This window comes from Phragmites australis, chromosome 8 (assembly GCF_958298935.1).
Source record: "Phragmites australis chromosome 8, lpPhrAust1.1, whole genome shotgun sequence".
NCBI lineage: Eukaryota > Viridiplantae > Streptophyta > Magnoliopsida > Poales > Poaceae > Phragmites > Phragmites australis.
In genome coordinates, this window is record NC_084928.1 from 13,261,637 (window position 1) to 13,283,890 (window position 22,254).

At 44.2% G+C, this 22,254-nt stretch overlaps 1 protein-coding gene across 2 annotated transcripts; it reads right to left on the reverse strand.

Moving 5' to 3' along the window:
- Positions 1–1,635: 1,635 nt before the first annotated feature.
- Positions 1,636–21,377, reverse strand: LOC133926659 (uncharacterized). 2 transcript variants are annotated; one of them, XM_062372678.1, is made up of 33 exons: positions 21,035–21,377; positions 20,037–20,098; positions 19,816–19,908; positions 18,880–19,051; positions 18,272–18,387; positions 18,080–18,166; positions 17,885–18,001; positions 17,733–17,796; positions 17,510–17,652; positions 17,353–17,400; positions 17,217–17,285; positions 16,721–16,796; positions 16,298–16,428; positions 16,149–16,208; positions 15,080–15,149; positions 14,946–15,010; positions 14,812–14,873; positions 14,600–14,723; positions 14,476–14,533; positions 14,268–14,380; positions 5,938–6,015; positions 5,783–5,845; positions 5,561–5,656; positions 5,360–5,469; positions 4,826–5,015; positions 3,609–3,723; positions 3,395–3,507; positions 3,234–3,311; positions 2,614–2,691; positions 2,397–2,525; positions 2,266–2,319; positions 2,111–2,191; positions 1,636–2,000 (listed from the first exon to the last, which is right to left on the reverse strand). In XM_062372678.1, the coding sequence occupies exons 1-33, from the start codon at positions 21,159–21,161 to the stop codon at positions 1,950–1,952; spliced, it is 3,093 nt and encodes a 1,030-aa protein (XP_062228662.1). In that variant the 5' UTR covers positions 21,162–21,377; the 3' UTR covers positions 1,636–1,949. The 2 variants fall into 2 exon arrangements, with proteins under 2 accessions (XP_062228662.1, XP_062228663.1); XM_062372679.1 differs by lacking the exons at positions 19,816–19,908; positions 20,037–20,098; positions 21,035–21,377 and having other exon boundaries at positions 18,324–18,387; positions 18,880–19,025.
- Positions 21,378–22,254: the final 877 nt, after the last annotated feature.

Below are 22,254 nucleotides of genomic sequence, written 5' to 3' on the forward strand. Positions count from 1 at the left end.
AGGCTGAACAAGATTCCGATGGCTCAGCGCAAAGCACTGCTGATGACCGCTTTTGTTAGTACTTTAGCTATTCCGATATGCTTATATTTAATTTTTTAGATCTGGGCTATCTTTTCTTTTGGTGTACCTGTACCTACCGGTGCACTTCTCACTAATCGTTTGTTTGCCCACTGTTTTCAGTTGCAAAATCTTCTAATGCAGATGGTGAGTTCCTAGTTTTGTTTGGTGCCCGTCATGTGCGAATACCTGCCTATTTTTCTTTTACTGAATCGGAATGCCTTGCAGCAAACCAGGTTCCAAGCTATGCCGGAGAACATCATTTTCGAGGAATATCCTTCTAAATCAGTTCTCTTTTGCAGTTTAGTTCTTTACGGATAGAAGATTGACATCCCTACTATTTTAGCTTCTGGATTATTTAAAAATATCAATAGTACAGCTTTTACTAGATTGCTGGTGTCCATTAATCATAGTGCAACTGGTATTAGCACAAAACTGCCATTCCTGATGTAGTCATTATTTGGATATCATAAAAAGAAAGACTGATTGGGGACATAAGTTAGGAGTTTTTATCCAAGTGCCAGTGCTGAAACCGTGTAATGTCGGTAACAGTAGTATATTGCTCATAATATGACAGTAGTACATTGCTCATAATATGGCAATGACAATTTCTCCACCATCTTGAAGGCTTGAAGAGTGTACTAAGCTTGATGCCTGGGACATTTCAAATTTTCAGTAAATAGGTGGAGCCAGGAAGTAGAGGTCCATTTGGTCCTAGCGATAATCATTTTTAGTTATCACCATTTACGCGATCTACCTTTGAAGATGTTCCATCTTGCTATATCACCTTTGCCAATGGGATATCTACATACAATTTGCCTACCTTTGATTACTATAATCCTTAACTAATGCTCACGAGATGAAATGGGTTTGAGAATCGATGAGTTGGAGCAGAGCATCAATGACCTCAAGGCTGGGATGGGGAGTGAAGGCATGACAACGCCATCTAAGACGAAGGTCCCCGGCTTTCTTTTTTTTTTGTGTGACATCGGATCAATACTAATTAAACATGTACAATTCAGTATCTCGCATCAAAATATGAGTCATCTAGCTTCATAAAGAAACTGAAGCTTCACCTAGTTCGAGAATTCTGTTTTCTAAACACACTATACATCATTTGAAAGCTTTGCACTTCAGATATGAAAGTGCCATGAAGAAGGAATTGCACAGTTTGATTTACGACCAGAAGGAATCAAGCCAACAAAGATGCAATGTAATCAAGGAACCTTTTATCTAGCCACTTATAGCCACAGCTAAACAAATTCACATAGTTAAGTCCACAAACACAAAGCTTCTCTAGTAAACTACTCCCACCTTTCAAGAACATAAAAAGTATTTGTTTTGAAAAAGTAAACAAAAATAAACTTTAACAGTTAATTTCTCTTATAATATGTTATCTTTTGCTATAAAGCCAACATCATATTAAAAGTACTTTGAAATAAAAAAATACAACTCTATTAACACAAAATTTATATACTAAATATACAAATAATTTGACTACTGTTGGTCAAAACTTATAAAGTTTGACTTCTCAAAACAAAATAGACCTTACATTCTTGAAAGGATAGTAGAATGGAGTTAACAACTGCAGGAGTGAAGAGTTTAACTCTTCCGATAATTTTTACTGTCCTTCAACAAACGAATCATGGATACAAACAGCAACGACAGCACCCCATCAAATACAACAATGCAGACATGGCTAGTTACACCTCAAAATTCAACGATGATAAAAAGACCTAGGCTAACAAAACCTCACACCACCAACTTCAGAGCTGGACCGCATCTTAGACCAATAAAATTACAAAACTATAATACGCATGACAATTACACCAATGCCTACAAGGCTGGCTCTCTCTAATGTGAAGAAATATAGATCAATCATGTAGAACTCTTTACTTCCTCAAAACATTTTCAACAGCGAACCTCTGCGAATCTGATAGGCCCTGCAAACGATTTATCATGTTACAATGTTAATGCAGGGTTGATACATTTCACCCAGGAAACATTTCATTTCAATTCACAAATGCAAAGGAGTCGGTCAATAAAATTTTACCTGGCAAAGATACTCAAATAGTGGCCGATCACTCTCCCACAGGTTGACAAAGATGTTTGTAAGAAAGTCTGACAGCTTCACCTGCAAGGAAGAGGGAATTATTCAACTTTGACATCATTTTATCTAAATGACGGAATTTTGCAGTGAAGACAAACCTCATTAAGAGGGTCGGTTTTTGTCAGATCATCATCATAACTGTCATCGTCATCCTGTTGTACAATTGGGGGTTAATATAATAAAGGTGTAAATAAAATTACCAAAGTAGCAGGACTTGTTGCTAACAGACCTCATCAAAAACCTTAGCCATTGCATCTAGATGTTCAACTGATGGATTAGCATTTGAAGGAACTGATCCCGAGTATATGATATCATCTGCAATACCAGTGTCACCATTCTGAACTTCCCAGTCACTATCCTGAAATGCCAATAGTTGGACTTGGTATCATTGTAAAACAAGCATTCCAGTTTAGAGTTTTAAATGATAAGAGATGTGGTGTAAAAACCTCTTCGCAGTCATCATCACCACCACCGCCAATTTGTTCCTGAATTTCAGCTAAAGTATCTGCTAACAGTGAGAAGATCTGCATAATCCATACACAGGAATGCTCAGCGAACATTAGTTACAGATAGGGATGCAAGTGGGTATCCAACGAGTAGTTCTGCGTCACTACTTAGTTTATTTTTTCCTTAACTTAATCACGTGGGAGTAAATTTCTAGTTCATTTTTTTTTAGTTTTGGATGGACCCAATAACCCAAAAATACAAAACTTGCATCCCTAGTTACAGAACACGTGTATGGGCTGTTTGGTCCGTATACTAGGTTGCCAATGTGTGCCACATTTCCTTGCCAAACTTGCTTAACGTCAGGTAATCAAGTTCTTAACCACACTTCGCTAAACTCAGAAGTAACTGACACGTGGGACCCGGTTGGCAGAAAAGGAATCTTGTCACAGGTGTGGTTACAAACCAAATCACCACCTAATTTGGTCAAATTTCCTAAACTCAAAGTGTGGCAAAGTTTGGCAAGATGTGGCTACCAACCAAATTTGGCAAGTAGCGTCAGTGCTTCCTTCCTGGATATGAATTTTTGATGGGAGTGGAAATGTGAATAATCAATTATTACCTTAGCAGGGAGTGGTATCTTGGTCCATTGATCAGGAGCCACCCGAGCTTTTGATCGTGTGGTTATACCTGCATTAGTCTGCATGTTTCTGGATCAGACTCCAATGAAACGTTTTTCAGGCAAGGCATTAACTGTTGAACACTGATTCTTAGCAATAGTACCTTAATAAGATGCCCTTCAACTTCAACCTTTGATAGCTCAGGATGACGAGTAGACATGAGAAGACCTAATGCAGTTGTTGTTACCTTTATCTGGTAGGCTCCCTGAATTTCACCTATAAAAGATATTTAGCATTGAACTTCTTGTCCAGGGAAACAGAAGAGAAGGTACACTCAATTCAGTATCATTATATGATACTGTCATGTGAACACTCACCTTGTAGTTGTGACCATTCAGACATAATATAAACAAGTGAATTGTCATAACCCTGGGCAGGGATAGAAAGCAAAAGATTGATGAACTGATCAACATTTGGTGCACTCAGATGTACCTGCGGGCAGACAGTAAATGTTGGACTTTTTACCTCTGGTATACACCTCCAATGTACAAAAAAAAAAAAAGGATGCGATGATAAGATTGGATTCTTCTTTCAGAAAATGTACATTGATGATACAGAATCAAAACACAGAACACTAACTGAAGCAAAGTTTTGTTCAAGACATTGTATTGAAACTGAGCTAGGGATCAAACCTAGTTCACTGGTTCAACAGTCAGACCACCGGTTTACTGGTTGGACCACAAGTTTTCTTAATACTATTTTTAATATTTTGATGTTTATTTAGATATCAAATGTTTTAAAGTACTAAAAAATGTGAGTTTTTTTAATTTCAGTCTCCAATGCTAGACTACAACAGTGTTTTTTTCATAATATTTATATACAATGCAATTATTTTTGTTTCCAAAATAAACCTAATGACATTATTTCATGTGCTAAAACCCAGTAGCTTTTTTAATTCAATTGTGGTCAGAGATTTAAAAGTTTGACCACAGTTCCTATGGCGACCTTTTAGTTACAGATGGAGTAAACAAAATCATACATGTATAGTTAGATTTCACTGATCAACTGATATCATCCAGATTGATTGATCAACTGATATCATCCAGAGTTACATGTATAAGATCCATATAAGATAACAAGGCCAGCTATGCACTAAAGTACAGATATCAATCGGATCCAGCGAGTCAAACTAGACAAGAAAGATCAAAAGCAACAGGATAAAGGAGACTGCTCTGAAACTCATGCCTGGATTATACTCCATTAAAATTAAGTCATCAGAAAGGAGAGCGCTGTGAGACAAAAGCTGTGCACAAAGAAGCATTCCAGGCTTACTGGAAAGCCATGTAATAGAGCAGAAACATAAAACATTTTACTACCTGTGCTAAGCCTACTTGCAAATACTATCATTCAAACAAATAACTATTCATTTTCACCGTGTAAGATATCCAAACATGTCATTCAAACTTGGCCAAAGTGAACTGGGGGGCCAATCTTGGACAAGGTTAAATAAATAGAGCTGTCTTTCACCACAAATGCTAGAGACTTAACGCCTTAGTTAATTAAGCTATAGAGAGAGAGAGAGAGATCAACTCACTAGTCTGGCTATTATAACAATAAGCGAGCTTTTCAATCCTGAAATGCTGCTTGTTTGCATACGTCTCACAATAGCAGCAATGAGATCCGGTATGTATGGAGATAGGTGCGAAGGCATATGAAAAATAAGTTGCAAAACAAAGCTTCCAACAAAGAGTGATACTGAACTTTCTAACACTGGATCTAAAAGCCTGCAAAACCATTGAACCATGAAATCAGCACACAGCCAAAAAAAAAGAACACTTAAAACATCTGGACAAGGTGTAGGCTGGTATAGAGACTATGCAGATTCTCGTGTACTCCTTTTGGCACACCTTTAATCCACCACAAAGAATTATGCTTCGATTTCACCGGAAAATCCCATTTCAAACATATAGTTTGCTGTTGCAGTGAGAATTACGCCACGGAGGAAATAAAAGAGTTCCTAGCATCAGGTGAAGATCGCTCCTTCATTTTGTTTCTTTTGCATATTCCTTTGAACACTAAGATGGTTGTCTAATGGAGGTACTGTGATATCTAAGATTTTTGAAGTTACCTTGAAGCTGCATCAAGTAGCATTTTGAGTGTACGTCCTTGTTCACCACCCCAGACAAGCAACTCCTGCCGACCACCTGATATGAACGCTGCCAAACATTCTGTCGCATTCTAATTGAGAATAGCTACTATTAGGTATACATCTTCAAACAAAGTAGGTTAGCTACTGAATATAACAATTGAATTGCGTTTCAGCATGTACCTGCATCTCTCCATGGTCATCACTTTCAAGAACAATTAGAATCGTAGAAATAAAGCATGTGTCAAAGACTGCTTTAACCACAGCAGTTGGAGCATTCTGAAATATACAGTGCAGCATTAAGATTAAGGTGATAAGTTCATGAAAAATAAAAGCCATAAGCACTTTACAAGAACTGTTTTGCATTTCAACTTCTTAGAACTTAAAAGGAAGTAGAAGACATACTTTGAGTATCATTGTCAAGAGGTCCAGTGAACCTGCAACTAGTCCATCCGGCTGGATCTTGGGCTAGCAAATCGACCAGAAATTAGATTTGTATAATGCTGGTAGATGCAGAAAGAACAATGGCAGTGATGTGCAAACTGGCATTGGCATCTTACTTTCTGTAAAATGGACCCAATTGCTGGGAGGATCCGGGACACAAGCGGTTGTAAGCATCCTGGAGCACTCTTGATGGCCTAAAAACCAAGATATTGTTAACTTTGTATAGATGCACAAATGATGGATAATTATATTGAGGCCCAATGGACACTATACATAGACATACATCAGGGAAACCCTAAGACTAGGAGATTACTCTAATACCCTTGACTATTATACCCTTAACACCACCCTCAAATGCAACGTGAATGCAATAGTGTTGCATTTGAAGAGTTGTCACTAAGCATTCGACTTTAAAAAATGATACATCCGAAGTCCGATATCAAAGATGTCGTCAAAGCGTGCAAGTCTTGAACAATGTCGATGTACAAATTGATCTCCACACGAGGGTACTGCCTTTATGATCCGTACTTCGGCAAGTACCACGAGCCTTCACAAATTGTACCTTTGCTCTTCATATGTGAATGCCTTCACAAGTTGTCCTTCAGCACTTCACATATGAAACTTGATTTTGGAGATGCTGAACTCGACGAGCATGAAGAGATATGTCAAATCAAGCCCAACACTGAAGGAAGTGGCAGCAATCCAGAACCACGCAAACGAGCCTCCTCCGAGCGCAGCTCTGTAAGAGCCTCCACAAGCGTGACACGGGGATGTCATGCAAGCAGCTGAGCCCGACGCTACTCAAACTCCGAACGAAGGCGAGTTAGGAACTCACGAGATGTCGAAAATCACGTTTAGCACGCAGATCCAAACAGCGCTGACAATAGTAGGTACAAGCAACACAAAGATAGTCCAACTGACGCCACATAGCCAACATCTGAGCATAGAACACATCAACTATGGCATCACCTTGCTGAAAAGTCTGCTCATGACGAACAACAAACAGATAGAGAGCATCCCCAAAAGGCTAATAGGTCTAACGAAGGTGAGTCCACATCTGAAAGGCAGTAAAGAAACCAACAATCTCAGAAGAAATTCTGGACTCCACATTAGCCACCAGAATAGACACAGCGCAAGCATCATCATCGATCCACTGAGCACAATCAAACAACCAATCATGATACAACTCCAAAGCTTCATGATAGGCAGAGACATGCTTCTCATAGGCAACGGCGACGACATCAATAATTGTTGTCTCCTTTGTCAACAAAAGGTTGCTCAGGCTTCGTCAGAAGCTAAAGGGAAGACGGACAAGGAACGTCACCACTGAGAATACCCAAAAGACAGGCCACACATGTGAATGCGCATAAGTTGTGCAAAGTCCTGGTAGTTAGCACTATCAAAGATCATCGAGCTCCGAGGAATGGAAACGGTGCTTGACATCCTGAAGAAGTGACAAATGACGGTGACATCGCAAAAGAGAGCGGCGGTCAACGGCGAGAGCGCAAAAATAGCAACGAACGACGCTGAGAGCGTAAAGATAAGCGGCAAGCGATGGCGAGAGCGCAAAGAAAAGCGACGAGCAGCTGCAAATTTTTTCTTTTCTTTTTTTTATTTCAGTGTCGGCTCTATTACCTCTGTTACAGAGAAGAGGGCTCTGTTCCCTGAAAGGCCTATAGCCTCACAGGTAGCCCAAGAACTTACCCAAGACACACGTACACTAGCAGTGGTATTTTTTGTGTTGCAATGGCTTGCTGCCTTTTTTGTTTTCTTCTCTATTTATACACTGCTGATCACTACAATATGGTCTAGGTCAATCGGCTAATAACTACAACCATTACTGCTTTAATTGGCTATTATTCTCTTTAATCTGCTAGCTGAAAATCCCTGGTCCAAACAGCAAATAACTACAGCCATTACTGCTTTAATTGGCTATTATTCTCCCTAATCTGCTAGCTGTAAATCTGCACACATCAAGGCTTATTGCTAACAATCTCCCCCTAATCCTTGTGTGTGGACTTAGAATTGATGTTGACCATTCCAATCTTAGCACGAAGCTCATAGAATCTGACTCGCCCAAGTGCCTTCGTTTGAATGTCAGCGAGCTGGTCCTTAGTGCCGACGAAATCAGCACTAATCCTCCCATCTTCCCGGCACTCCCTGATGAAGTGGTAGCACACATCGATGTGTTTCTACGTTCATGGAAGACAGGGTTTTGTATCAGCGCTAAGGCTGACTTGTTGTCAATCTTTAGCTCGACAGTGTCGGCTTCCCTCCCCTTGAAGTCGCCGAGCAGCCGAGGCAACCACACCGCATGTGTGGCTGCAGTAGTGGCAGCAACATACTCCACCTCACAGGACGAGAGTGCCACCGCCTTTTGCTTGAGAGCGTGCCAACTCACCAAGCTATTGCCGTAGAAGAACAAACCGCCGGATGTACTCCTCGTGTCAACATCACCGGCGAGGTCGCTGTCAATGTACCCGATAAGTCGTGCCTCCGTTGTCCTCCCGTAGTGGCAACCGAGACTTAACGTCCCAGCCACATAGCGTAAGATCCTCTTCACTGCCGCCATGTGTTCCTCCATAAGCCGCTCCATGAAGCGACTCACGTACCCCACGCTGAAAGCGAGGTCCGCCCACGTGTGAACAAGATAACGGGGGCTTCCAATTATCCTCCGGTACTGAGTGACGTCCACCTTCGCCACCGTGCTATCAAGGCTCAGCTTGAGCCGCTCCTCCATAGGGGTGTACGCAGGGTTGCAGTCCTGCATCCCCGCCATCTATAGGATGCGCTTGGCGTAATGCGCCTGGCACAGCGTGATCCCGCTGCTACTCTGCTGCACCTCAATGCCAAAGTAGGAGAGCAACCCAAGGTCGCTCATCCTGAACCTCGCCTTCATCTCCTCCTTGAAGCGGTTGATCTCCACCTCGGCTGATCCAGTGATGATTAAGTAATCCACATAGACCCCAAGGATCAACAGCGAGTCGCCATGGCCACGCATGTACATCGCCGCCTCATGCGGGCTCTACTCAAACCCGAGAGCTCGCAATGTCGTATGCAGCTTCTCGTTCCAAGCCCGCGGCACTTGCCGCAGCCCGTAGAGCGCCTTCTGCAGGCGCAGCGCCTTCTGTTCTGCTCCGGCGACGACAAAGCCCGGCGGCTACGCGACATACACCTCCCCCAAATCACCGTTGAGGAAAGCCAACTTCACATCCATGTGATGCACCGGCTAGCCATCTTGCGCAGCAACAGCTAGCAGCAACCGAACGGACTCAAGACGAGCAACGAGTGCAAATACCTCACCAAAGTCAATGCATGATTGCTGCACATAGCCCTTGGCGACGAGGCGAGCCTAGTGCTTGATCACTGCTCCTGCCTCGTTCTTCTTAAGCTTGAAGACCCACTTCAGCCCAATAGGTCGATGCCCATGAGGAAGCTCCACCAGCGACCATGTCCCGTTCTGCTCGATGGAGTCCACATCTCCTCGCGCATGGCCGCCTGCCATGCTGGATCATGCTCTGCTTCAGCGAAGGAGCACGGCTCTCCATCCTTGCTGATCAACAGCAGTCCCTCGCCATCGACGATGCAATTGGCAAGGCCTGGTGCCTCTCCCCCTCCAAGCACGTCGTCGATGCAACGATAACGGAGAGGGGAGTCGTGGTACGTATCCAGCCTGTTAGAGTTGTTTGGAGGAGGAGAGAAGAACTCCAAGAGCGAGGCCACCGCAGGGGAAGCCCCTGTGGGCGTGGACGACACGACAGCGGGCGAGGTTGGCGCTAGATCCGTCCCCGCGGATGTGGGGGCTGCCTCTGCGGGGAAGACAGGCTCGAGACGAGCTCCTGCGGGTGCAGTCGCCGCCCCTGCGGGCGTGGCCCCTGCCCCTACAGACGAGAAGGGCACGTCTACGCCGCCTACAAGGGGGTCCGACGACCCTGCGAGCGCTGTCGATGTGCGGCCCACGGGCGGACCTGCGGGTGGGTCCTCCGCGGAGGACGCCCCTACGGGTGTGGGCGACGAGATCACCCCTGTGGGCGCCGACGCAGCAGGATAAGCGCCTTCTGCCCTGCCTGCGTACGGAGCCAACATGCCTGGGTGGATATAGTTGACCACTGCCTCCACATGGAAGTTAGGTGTGGCTGTTCCACCGTCTTGCAGCACCGCCTCCCAGTCCCAGTCGACGTCCTCGTCAAAAACGACGTCGCGGGAGATGTGGACGCGCCGGGACCGAGGCTCGAGCATGCGGTACGCCTTGGAGCCATCCTCATAGCCGATGAAGACCATCAAGATGCTGCGGTCATCGAGCTTCCACAAGCCTAGTCGTGTATCCTTTACATAATCAAGACACCCGAATGTACACAAGTAGATTACCGCTAGCTTGCACCCGTGCCACGCCTCAAATGGCGTCCGCCATCAATACTCTTCGTCGGCGTCCGATTGAGGTAGATAGCCGTGGTCACAGCCTCCCTCCAAAATTCTGCAGGCATCTTCCGCTATTTCAGGAGGGCGCGTGCGGTGGTGAGGAGGGTCTGGTTCCTCCTCTCCACCACGTCGTTTTGTTGCGGTGTGTACGGCGCAAAGAAGTGCCGCTGCACGCCGTGGTCCTCGCAGTGGCGCGCGAATTCAACGGAGGTGAACTCGCCGCCATTGTCCGTGCGTAGAACGTGGAGCTTGTACCCGCTCTCCACCTCTGCAGCAACTTGGAACTTCGTGATGGCCGCTACAGCATCACTTTTTGCTGTGAGAAGTGCCAGCCACATGTAGCGGCTGGCATCATCTACCAACAACAAAAAATAGCGGCGCCCGCCTGGCGTCGCCGGCGTGATGGGGCCGCAGAGTTCGCCTTGGACGAGGTCTAGGACGACCTCTACGCGGTACTTCTCCTTGGCTGGGAACGGGGCTCGGCGATGCTTCGTCATGACGCAAGTGTCGCAGAGCTGCTCCACGTGTTCTAGCCACAGAAGACCACGCACCATGTCCTGGAGGCCAAGCTGGTGCAGCGTGTCGAAGCTAATGTGGCCGTAACGGGCGTGCTAGCGCCACGAGTCGTCGTTGTGCTGCACCGCGAGATTGATGGGGGGCGCGACGTTGAGGCGTAGGATGTAGAGCCGATTCCGCCCGCGGTTCACCTTGGCGATGAGCTGGCGCCGGCGATCCCAGATGTGCAGCACGCCATCCTCGATCAACACCTTCGAGCCACACTCATCGAGTTGGCCAACGCTGATGATGCTGTTCTTCCAGCGTGAGATGAAGTAGACGTCAGAGAGCGCCTTTGTGCTCGTCGTTCTCGGCAAACAGCAGTCGTGGATCTCGACGAGCGATCCGTAGCCGAAGCATACCATTCCCTGTACCGCGCGATCAAGCTTGGTGAAGACGTCGATGCGGCCCGTCATGAGGCTGGTGGCGCCGGTGTCGAGGTACCATCCCTCCTGGAGTTCATCGGCGTCCGCCTCGCCGAGGAACGCCTGCGCTCGCGGTTCATCAAGGTGAACTGTTGTCAACGCTGACGCGGTGTCGTCGCTCAGCGCGCAGACCTGCACCAACAGTAGCGCAAGCTCGTAGTCGTCCTCCTGCATGAGGTGCGCCTGACCTCGCTTGGGCTGGCGGCAATCACGAGCCCAGTGACCGATACGCCCGCAATTGCGGCAGGCGTCGCGGTCGTCGTTGCGGGCAGTGTTCTTGCCATCAGCTGCGCCCTTCTTGCGTGAGCCATGAGCGACGATTTTTGTCGTCGCCTTTGACAGACCGCGAGCCCCCCTCGCTAGCTCGCCTTTCCTTCTGGCGCGCAAGCCACTACTCCGTGAGCAACAGCACCTGGTCCGGGTCGAGGCGGTCCTCCGCCGCCTTGAGCCGTCCCATGACCTCCTCGATCGTCAGCGTTGAGATGTCGAGGAGCGTCTCGATGGAGAGCGCGATCTGCGCGAACTTGGGTGGGACAACCCGCAGGTAAAGGCCACGACCTTGGTGTCATCGACCGGATCACCGAGTATCTCCGGCTGGTGGAAGATCCCGGTGAGGCGCATGGTGAAGTCGTCGATTGACTCGCTGTCGCGGAAGGAGATCGCCTCGTAGTCCTTCCTCACCTTCTGGGCAGTCGCCTTGCGAGAGCACTCGAAGCCGATGCGCATCGTCTTGATCGCGTTCCAGGCCTCCTTCATCGTCTTCTTTGCAAGGGAGGTGACCATATCCGGCGGGACTTCCATTGCCAACCTGTCGTCGACCCTGTCCATGCCGCCCTTGTCCACAGCCTCCTAGAGGCCGCGGGCTTCAAGCATCACCTCCATTATCACCGACCACTCAGCGTAGTTGTGCTTGGTCAGCAGCGGGTACGCGCCTCCGACATCTCTCACCACATGCTGTACCACAGGCGCAGGATCTGCAGAAGGGCCATCTTCACCCGCCATGACACCCTACTGATACCAATTGAAAGGCCTACAGCCTCACGGGTAACCCAGGAACTCACCCAAGACACGTACACTAGCAGTGATATTTTTTGTGCTGCAATGGCTTGCTACCTTTTTTGTTTTCTTCTCTATTTATACACTGCTGACAACTACAATATGGCTTGGGTCAATCAACTAACAACTACAGCCATTACTGCTTTAATTGGCTATTATTCTCCCTAATCTGCTAGCTGAAAATTCCTGGTTCAAACAGCAAATAACTACAGCCATTACTGCTTTAAATGGCTATTATTCTCCCTAATCTGCTAGCTGGAAATCTGCACACATCAAGGCTTATTGCTAACATTCGCAAGGTGTTACAGAGCAGATGCGAGGTGGCGGAGAGGCAGCACAGGAGACAGGCCAACGGCTCGGACAACACGCGGTAGGAGACGTAGGTCAACGACAATAGGGCGGTGCGGGAGCAACAGACCACCTCAGTGGAGGTCAGGCGGAAAGGTAGTGGGGAAATCTGACCGGTGCAGGGCCGCACGATGCAACGGCAGCTAAGGGGGCGCATCGGTGTGAGATCTGAGCAGAGACGGGCAGTTTCACCCAACGCAGGGTCGCCCTGAGGCTGGCGGGGCCAGACAGTAGAGGTTGCACGCCGCGACGTCAGCAGAGGGGTCGATGGGTCCAGGGGAAGCGTGTCGACGACAAGAGGCCCACGGATCCGGCCGGGTCAGGCAGATCCGGTCGGATCGGGTTAAGGCGGCTCAACTAAGGACAAGAGGCAGCCAGGAGGGCGAAGGGAGGCAACCGAGATGCAGTAGCCAGGGGAGAAGCTAACGGGAAGAGGTACGGGGTGGAATAGATCTAGATCGGGACAAGTTGCTACGTCCCTAAAAAAACCTAGCTCTAATACCATATTATGAATAGCAACTTGTATTCCATGAAGACCCTGGGTCAGTATATATACACATACAAGTGACAATATGCAAATAACCTCTTATAGTCTAAGGATATTACACAGAACAATATATATATCTAGCAGCGAGAACCTCTTAATGGCAACCGCAACGGCGGCCTAACGGAGGTGACAATGCACGGCCGTGACGGTGGCCGGATCCCGACATGAAGACAGCAGGCGACGGCCAATAAGGTTCAGGTTGCCGCTCCCGAGAGTGGAGATTGCTCCTCCCGAGGCAGTAGAGCGGAAGCAAATTTCGGATCTAGAAAACCAATGCTCTGGATACCATGTTAACTTTGTATAGATTGCAAAAATGGTGAATAATTACATTGGGGCCTAAGGGGCACTATATATAGACGTACACGAGGGAAACCCTGGGATTAGGAGATTACTCTAATACCCTTGACTATTATACCCTTAACAGATACCATGTTAAGTGTAACTTTAAGGAGTTCAAAAGACGAAAAGATTTGTACAGCATTCTTTCGAAAAATGATGAAAGCTACACAGGTAAAACTTTGAGGAATAACCTAAAATATTGCATAGAGAAACAAGCTATGACAGAAAACAATCATGAAAAGCCACAGTTTTCCTTAGAGGTCACAGTAGCATGCTCATCAACAGTAATTAGTATTAGAGAAGAAAAAAGATATCAAAACCAAATATACATCAACATTGATTCTATTATATATATATATATATATATTGTTCTGTGTAATATCCTCAGACTATAAAGAATTATTTGCATATTGCCACCTGTACATGTGTATATATACTGACCCAGGGCCTTCAGGGAATACAAGTTGCTATTCCTAACAGATTCATCCAACAATTCTAATTTTGGTCAACTCCCTTTTGCAATATAAAGGATCTCTGGACATGATGGTTCTAGAAACATTTGAGTATATGCAAGGAACTCAGGCCTTAGCTGATGTACCAATAACAACATCACAAGTTTCTTGGCGTACATTACTGATCATGTGTGCTAAAAATGAAGTTGAATTAGTCGGATACTTACATATGTGAATAACCAGTTAAAAAGAAAGAAAAAAAAACTGGATGGGAGTAGGACTATCTAGTTCTGACAAGAACGTACCTCTAGCACTTCTACAGCATCAATACTGATGAATGGGTCAGCAATGTGTTGAGCCCAAACATCTAGTATGATAGGGGAAATGATGGGCTCAATTAAAGTTGATTGTTCTCCACCTACATATCAGGTGGAAAATTACCAGACCAAAACTCAAACATCAATATTATATGACTTTTTTCTACATAATGCATTGACAAACGTACTGACACACCAGATTTGATGGCTGATTGGAGGGTTTCGAGAACAAGATGCAGCGTTTCATCAGATGCCTGTAAAAATCCCATGTAGTCATGTCCTTAAAAAATCATGATAGGTAATATTTACACTAAAATTACCTGCCGCAGAAGATCGACAAGAGATGAGAGTATGCCCATAATGCTGGGCTGAATCAAATCCTGATTAGATTCTGGCAAAAGTTGGGCTAATGCCCTACAAGCACCAACTTTAACTGGGGGTGGCCTGCCAAGTAAATAACTCACAGATAAATGCGACGTTCTCCATGTGCATTGTGTCAGGAATTATAAGATAAAAGAACTAATGGTCTTACACATCTGAGGCAATTGCTTGAGCAGCATTGCATAGATATTGTTCACTGACTCCCTTACTTATCTGACATGTTATTCCAACTCAGTTTTCTAAAAATATGAAAAACAAAAGCAGGAAAAATAAAAGAAAGCTTACCACTGAAGAGAACTTAGCCACAATGGAGAATGCACGTGCATGGAGAAATGGGTACTGATGCACCCCTAAAAATCAGAAGATCAGTAATGAAACAGGGACACAAAAATTCTACACTCTGTAGAAAAGAAAGATACCTGTTCCCACAATGTCAGTTAGCATTTTCTCAAGTAAATCACGCACATTGTATTTTGTGAAACCAGAATCCTAAACAGCAAAAAGCACGTTATGAATAAGGTTTTCATCATTTGAAAAAAAGAAATTGCAGTAGAGACCCCTGTACTTTGCCTGTGAGAGCGATAAGCCACTTCATTTGCATAGAGAATTATAAGCTTTTATACTATGCAAAAGAATGTTGCAGTTAGGTGTTTCCTTTAGTTTTGCAGACAGAGAGATGACATGGACTGTAAAATCTGCCAGTTGGAACATCCATGCAAGGTAATATAGCATACATTGACTGGTGCTCAAAAAAAAGGAACAAAAATAATGTATTGCATAGTCCGGGCCCCCATGACGCACTTCCATAACCACCATATAGAACATTTTAAAAACACAACTATAACCGCTTCCCTAGTCCCTACCATATACATTGTAGACTTGTAGCTATCCAACCACTCTCACGAGCAGGAATGGGAATTTCCCACAAGTCACAACAATGGTCATGGCAAGTTGAACCACAGTGAATCCCAAGCAAGCTAAGCAGACTGCAGCAACGCAACATCTAGGCTGCCAAACCAGTGGTACAACTGTACAAGGCAATGTAAAGGCAAGCTGAACTAAGTGTCCGCATGTTGTGCTATAAAATTCAGGTAGTTTCTTTCTAGGAAATTTGGCTTTATCCGCTCAAGGGCATACATGCAAATGCTACTTCTGGACTCAAAAAGAAAGAAAAAAGTTTAAAGGCCAGCGTATGGGGTCAACAGCTTAGGTCTTTGAACAATTATATTTGTCATTATTTAAATATGGTGTGTCCAAATGATATCAACTAATTCTTCATCAATAAAATTCATGTCATCATAATTTTGCTTTGTGTTAAAAATATATCACAGTAAAACTAATGGCCAACTTTAGATGATGAAAACCTTAAACTCAAAAATGATGAGACTTCTTTTACCAAAAGGAGTAGCTTCTTGCACCAAACACCAACAGAAAAATAGTTGAGTTAATGAACTGTTCAGCAGAACAAAAGAACAAAGTAAAACCAACCTGTGCTTCACACAACTGTTCTGACAGTGAACCTAGCGCAAAAAGTGATGCTTCATGCAGCTGCCACAAGAAAAATGCTGCATTACATAAGCCAGCTGCCACATGAAAACTGAAGTGCTTACTTTTATATTTATAAACTAAAAACTCACTCTCCACCAGTCAGCAGAACCAGCTTGTTTCAATTCTTGTGATTCACGAAAACACGTCTGTGAAGCTTCCAAAATGGAGTCAATTCCACAATCTTCATAAGCAGTTACTATCTCTTCCAGCAAAAGTGACCCTGAAAACAAAGAAGATGTGAGGAAGTATTGCAACTGAGTGACTGACAGGTTCCTACTGAAGAGTAGATTATAAGGGTGTCTTTTGCAACGCAGTCAGTATTTATTGTTTGATAGATGCAAGACAGTAGTAACAGATATTTACTACATTCATTGTTTGATAGATGCAGCCTGTATTTATTGTTCCTCCTATCGATTTTTATGTTCTTAGAAAAAACAACATACTGGTAAGCAAAATTGCACTTTTAATAAAGCCAACCAAGTTAGCAAAGGAAGCTATAATGCAGTTTGTACCAGACACACGACAGCTATAAGTAACATCATCTTCATCAGCAACATACTGGTTAGCATCACGTGACCAGCTTTGCACCTAGCATAACAAAGCAAATGAAATGCATAACCGTTAGGGAGAAAAACAAAAAAGGAAATATGCAGAATGACTAATACACAAACTGTTCACGAGATGTATACTATCTCCACTCTATACTTCCCTCCGCTCTATCTTAAATGACATTTCGAGAAGAAACATAACTACATCACCCTAAATTAACAACTTATTAAGTGTACACTGCATTGTACAAAGTTCAATCTCTTTGTTCTTTGGCCACTAGGATTAAACATGTCTGGTTTAGGGAACACCAAACAATAAATGAGGTAGTGAGAGACATGATTTAATAGGTGCATGTGGTCCGCTTGTGTTTATCCATAATAAGAGTGCACCAGTCCAAAACATCATCCAAAAAAGAACAAAGGTATTGCATGTATATTTAGTGGTTCAGCCAGTTAGTACCTGTTCTTCAGTTATCTGTTGAAAGGCTATAGTATAGTATGCTAGCTCCTTGGTATTCCCGCCGATAACCTAGTGGAACAACATTGAAAATCAATACAAAAACATGATGCACAAAACAATCATTAAAAAGGCATACCTTAGCTAATCTAGAATTCCCCACAATTGTTGTCCATAGCTCAAATAACTATAAAAAGATGAGAACGTCAAGAAAAGGCAGCAAATAGACTCCAGTAGAAGTTAAAAGATTAAAGTAGAAAAGAAAGTATCAGCAAACAGGGAATGGAAAGAATTACCTGAATCTCGAAAGACTCGAGACTTCTTTCACTACCATCAGAATCGTAGTCAACAGTATATAAATCCTCTGAGCCTTGAATGGATGACAGGTGATAGATCTTGAATGATGAAACAAATGTCTGCCACAGCGGTGCAAGAATGGCTGTGCAAATTATTCATTTTATCAGGAAATAAAAGGTCTAAGAGCAGCTGATATGCAAAATATGATGTATGTATACTAGCCAGAAATTTTAGCTTCAGGTAGTCTAGGAAAGTTCTGGACAAGCTGAAGTAAACATTTTAGCACCTGAGGATAAGACAAGCATAAGAATCACTACTAAATATCAGTGAAGCATGCTTTCAGTCTTAGAAGATAGGTTATATGATGTATATACCTCCATCTGCATGCTCCAGTCATCAGGATTTTGGGACTGCACTGGAGAATTTAGAATAATGGAGAATTGCTCTATAAGTGGATCAAGCACTGAAGTCATCAAAATGACTGTATCTCTCTGCATTAGAAATCACCTCAGCTTTCACAATGTGACAAACAACAAAAAGAACTCAATAATAGGCAACAAATAACCTACCTTATAAACACCACTCATTGATCCAAGCATGGAAATACATGAATGGACTATTGCAAGAGCCTTTGCGCGAAGAGAATTTTCATACAGCTGTTATCCATGAGCAAGAGCAAATGACATTGTCTCCTTAACTATTTTCAAAAGGAAATGGAAAACAGGAACACAGGAATACTAGAAGAGCTAATCTGAACATACATGAGGGGATGATATTATTCTATACAATGATGGGAATAGCTCTGGCACTAACTTTGGAACACATGTATCGTCTAGATCATCAGACAGAAGGGCTAGGCATCTTAATGCTCCACGAACTGCAAAACGAAAGTTGAATATTATAATAGGAAATTACTAAACTCATAAAATTAGAATAGTAAATAATTTCATCAAATAGTACTTCAGGACAAAATACAGGTATAAACAGGATGCTTGAGCCATGAGAGCATCATAAGATGAAATTTTCTAGATTTAGACTGCACTGACACTCCAAAGCAAAGGTATCAGGAATGTGGGATGATGACAGGGACATGATATGCAGTAAACCCATCTGAAAAAACGCGGTGTTGAAAGGGGTATAGTTCTTCGAGACCCTTGCTCGGGATGGATCGGTGACACAACTACTTGGCTATTTTTTATGAATGCAGTAGGAAATATCAATCATACATGAACCTGTTAGTGCAACCAAAGCAATTTCTAAAGCACAGAGAGCATTGTGTTTAAGCTCCAGGACCACAAATACACACCTAGGACAGCTGTATACCCTCGTTTAAAGGTATTGCAAAGCAAAATAAAACTTATATATCTACCTCCATTGCCGTTGCTTTGGTCACCTATTAACTTTAAGAGAAGGGGAAGTAACTCAGGCCAGTCTTCAGGCCAATCTTGTTGCCCAATAGCTGCTACAGCCATGCTAATAGCGGTACGAATCTTCCCATGAGAATCATCCAATGAGGTAAGCAGGAGCTGCCGTATAACCACCTGAAGCAAAATAACATTGAGAACAATGAAATTTAGATACAGCACAGGTACACAACAGCATGAAAATTTAAGAGTTTACGCGGTACTCTATTGCTCCTGTAACATACAGTATAGCAGAACAATAGCATTAATTACAACATCGGGTGCCCAAGTGAGATCATCATAGTTGATGGACTATTTGGGTGCACAGGAAAACACCCTATTCACAAATGGAGTGATGTCTCTGCCGGACTGGAGAAAGGAATCCAAGGAGCTTAATCTTGCTTTGTATAAAGCAAAAGCGTTGCTCAAGAGCCCTTATGCAGAACTGTCTAGATGGGTGATGGCATCAAACCGATCATCTCTCTTTTCCTTGGGCCCCTAGTTAGGCTCGTAACGTCTCACTGTATATAGCACTTTTTATTATATTCAAAACTTAATCAGTAGGAGCCTTCCCTACAGCACTCATAAAAAGTTAGCATCAATTCCAAGAATAAAAGGTTGAAATGAAATGTCCCAGGTGTCATAGGAAAGAAAATGATTGGTCTACGTTGCATATATTTTAACATTTATTCCACAAATGTGGGTAGTGTTCCCCAATCTGGTAATCTTGATAACTTGTAACTTTCTAAACTGTGAACTCATTACTTGTTGAAAAGAATAAAATGCAATTGCTTCCATATATTTGGCAAACCAAGGAAGCAAAGGAAAAAAAGCATCAGGGGGAAGTTCTCACTCGAGTCAAATTTTGACACATACAAAGTATTAAAAGTAGATGATGGTACCTTTTCTGGAGTGGAAACAACAGGGGGCACAAAATTCTCTTCATCTTCCTGCCAATGCTGCTTGATGAACTGCTTTAGCAAGACAGCAGCTAGGTAGCAGGTAGTGAAGGAACAATAAAAACAAAAGCTAGCACAATGCATGAAAGATATTTGACTAAATACAGCATGCACTATGGAGTTGTGATATAAAAGTAAGTGCGAATAAATGGCTGCAAGGATATCTGACGTAAACCGAACGGGATCTCTTTGTTGATTGTAACCTTTGTAAGGGCGGCTCCATATCCTTGGAAAACATTACAGCAAAACCAGGCTATTGTCAGCTAATAGGAGGTTAGGGGAAAAACTAGCACTTTATCTGTCACAAAATGGTGATGATTGAAATTACTTCCCCAGCAGCTGGGTTCCCAAAGGATTATTAAGCTCAGAGGCTAATTACTAACAGAGCAAGAACATTAAAGCACACTGAAATTGAGCAGGTTGGTCAGGATGCTACAAAAAACAAACTGTAGGGCCAATTTTTGCAATGATGTCCTAATTCTACTCGTCTTAGTTAACTACAACTCAAGGTCATGGGCACAAATGATGCTCAGATCAATCACTTTCCCTGAGCTAGAAAAAGCATCACCACTTAAGTCCTAACAGAATGTAAAGCAGCATCAACGAAACTGTCATTCAGTACGCAGGGCCAGTCCATTGGTTGTCATGTTGTGCTGTGAAATACAGTACAGGTACTTATGATTTTTTTCTGTTGTGACTCCCAGGAGGGGAATGATGTTTTCAGGTAGCTATTACATCAAAACATAGAAAAGTTTTATTGCTTTTGAAAAGGAATCTGACGATCACCTTTGGAACAGTAGCGCATACAGCATAGCACAGCAGCATAACCTCAGACCCTTAGCAAGCAGAGAAACGGTGCACCAGTGCACTCCAAACTAGGCCAACAATAGCACGCAGGGGAGCAGGGCATGCTGCGGTTCCAAACAAGGCCTAAACAATCATTTCCGAACCAATTGTTCACAGCCTAGGGGGATCCTTCACCTACAATTAGTGAATTGCACGCTCACAGCCTCTGCCGCCAAAATGTTACTACAGCGTGGCCAAAAATTCGAGCAAAAGCAGCTTCCGGCTAACGCGCGATGCTAAATTGTTCGATACTGCAACAATTACAAGTCAATCATCGCATCGCCGAGAAAAAGAGGGTGGGTGCAGGGTGGCCAACCGGGGAGGAGGGAAGCCTGGCGGAGCGACTCCTCGGCGAGGGCGCGGACGTCGCGCGCGGTGTCGAGCGTGGCCGTCAGGCACTCCACCAGCCAGCGCTGGTCGCCGTCCGCCGCACCCGATGCCATCGGAAACGCCGACGCCTCCTAGGGTTCGGGTGCCGCGCAGAGCTCAGTACGAGCACCCCCTTTTGGTTTCGAAATGGGATCGCGCGGTGAGGTAGCGGTGGCGAGAGGGAGCGGCGTGCTTCGGGGGTTTTGGTCTAGGGTTTTTTATTGCGGGGCGGAGAGGCCGGAGACGGAAGAATAGACAAGAGAGGTGGCGGCCGGGACCGGGAAGTGGGGAAAGGGAGAGAATAATGGAGATGGGCCATGGGAAGGAGGGGATTTGAAGATGGGCCAGATGTGCGTGTAAGTTGGGCTGACCCCACCTGTCCGGTTTCCAATGGCGCGAAAGGACACGCTTTTTTGTTTAGACCGGGAAAAGAAACGATGGACAATGTGCCGTGTTTTGAAAATGAAAAAAAAAATCCATTTTACTCCCAACAATTCCATTTGTCCAACTAGCCCCCTGAAAAAATGTTGACTCGATTTAGTCCACCGAACTAGTCATACCAACTTAAATAACCCCTTAACTTGGATTAAGAGTCATGATCTGCCTACATGGCGGCGGTCTTGACCAAGTCCACCCGTTATTAGACACCTCGACATAAGTATCAGACACCTTGGTGTGCCGAGGTACACACCGAGGTGGAAAGGTGGTGGTTAGCTATAATGATTGATTCTCTCATTTCAGAGCAAACGTTTTGAAATCTATAATATGAAAGCTAGCAACATCAATGTCACCGTTGAATCAACCTCCTCCTCCTCGGCCCCTGATTCAGCCCATCGTCACTAGATAGAGTTCCACGTTACTTTGGATCAAGCTCCTTTATATAGGATTAATTATTTAATTCCTCGACTTCGCCACTTCGGAGAAAGAGGAAAGAAAAGGGGAAATGGAACCATGAAGGATGGACAGCAGCTTGCCTTGCTTTGATGAGCAAAGGTCCAAAACACATCCACAAGGTAGAAGAGCACACAATTTTTCATTCATATGAGACGGCGTGGTTCGCCATGCTTACCTCTACCTACTAACCCACAAGCACATGACAATTAAGGCACGCTTTCTAAAATTCAAATGCTTAAAATTTAGGAGTGTGATCAGACGATGGGTTAGCAG

Bases quoted from the DNA above. Each gene is read 5' to 3' on its own strand.
- LOC133926659 (XM_062372678.1), bottom strand. From the start codon at position 21,161: ATGGCATCGGGTGCGGCGGACGGCGACCAGCGCTGGCTGGTGGAGTGC. The intron at 3,724-4,825 runs GTGAGTTGATCT...GTCTGCCCGCAG, and splicing joins TTGTTATAATAGCCAGACTA to GTACATCTGAGTGCACCAAA. The intron at 3,312-3,394 runs GTACTATTGCTA...AGAAACATGCAG, and splicing joins TTGAAGGGCATCTTATTAAG to ACTAATGCAGGTATAACCAC.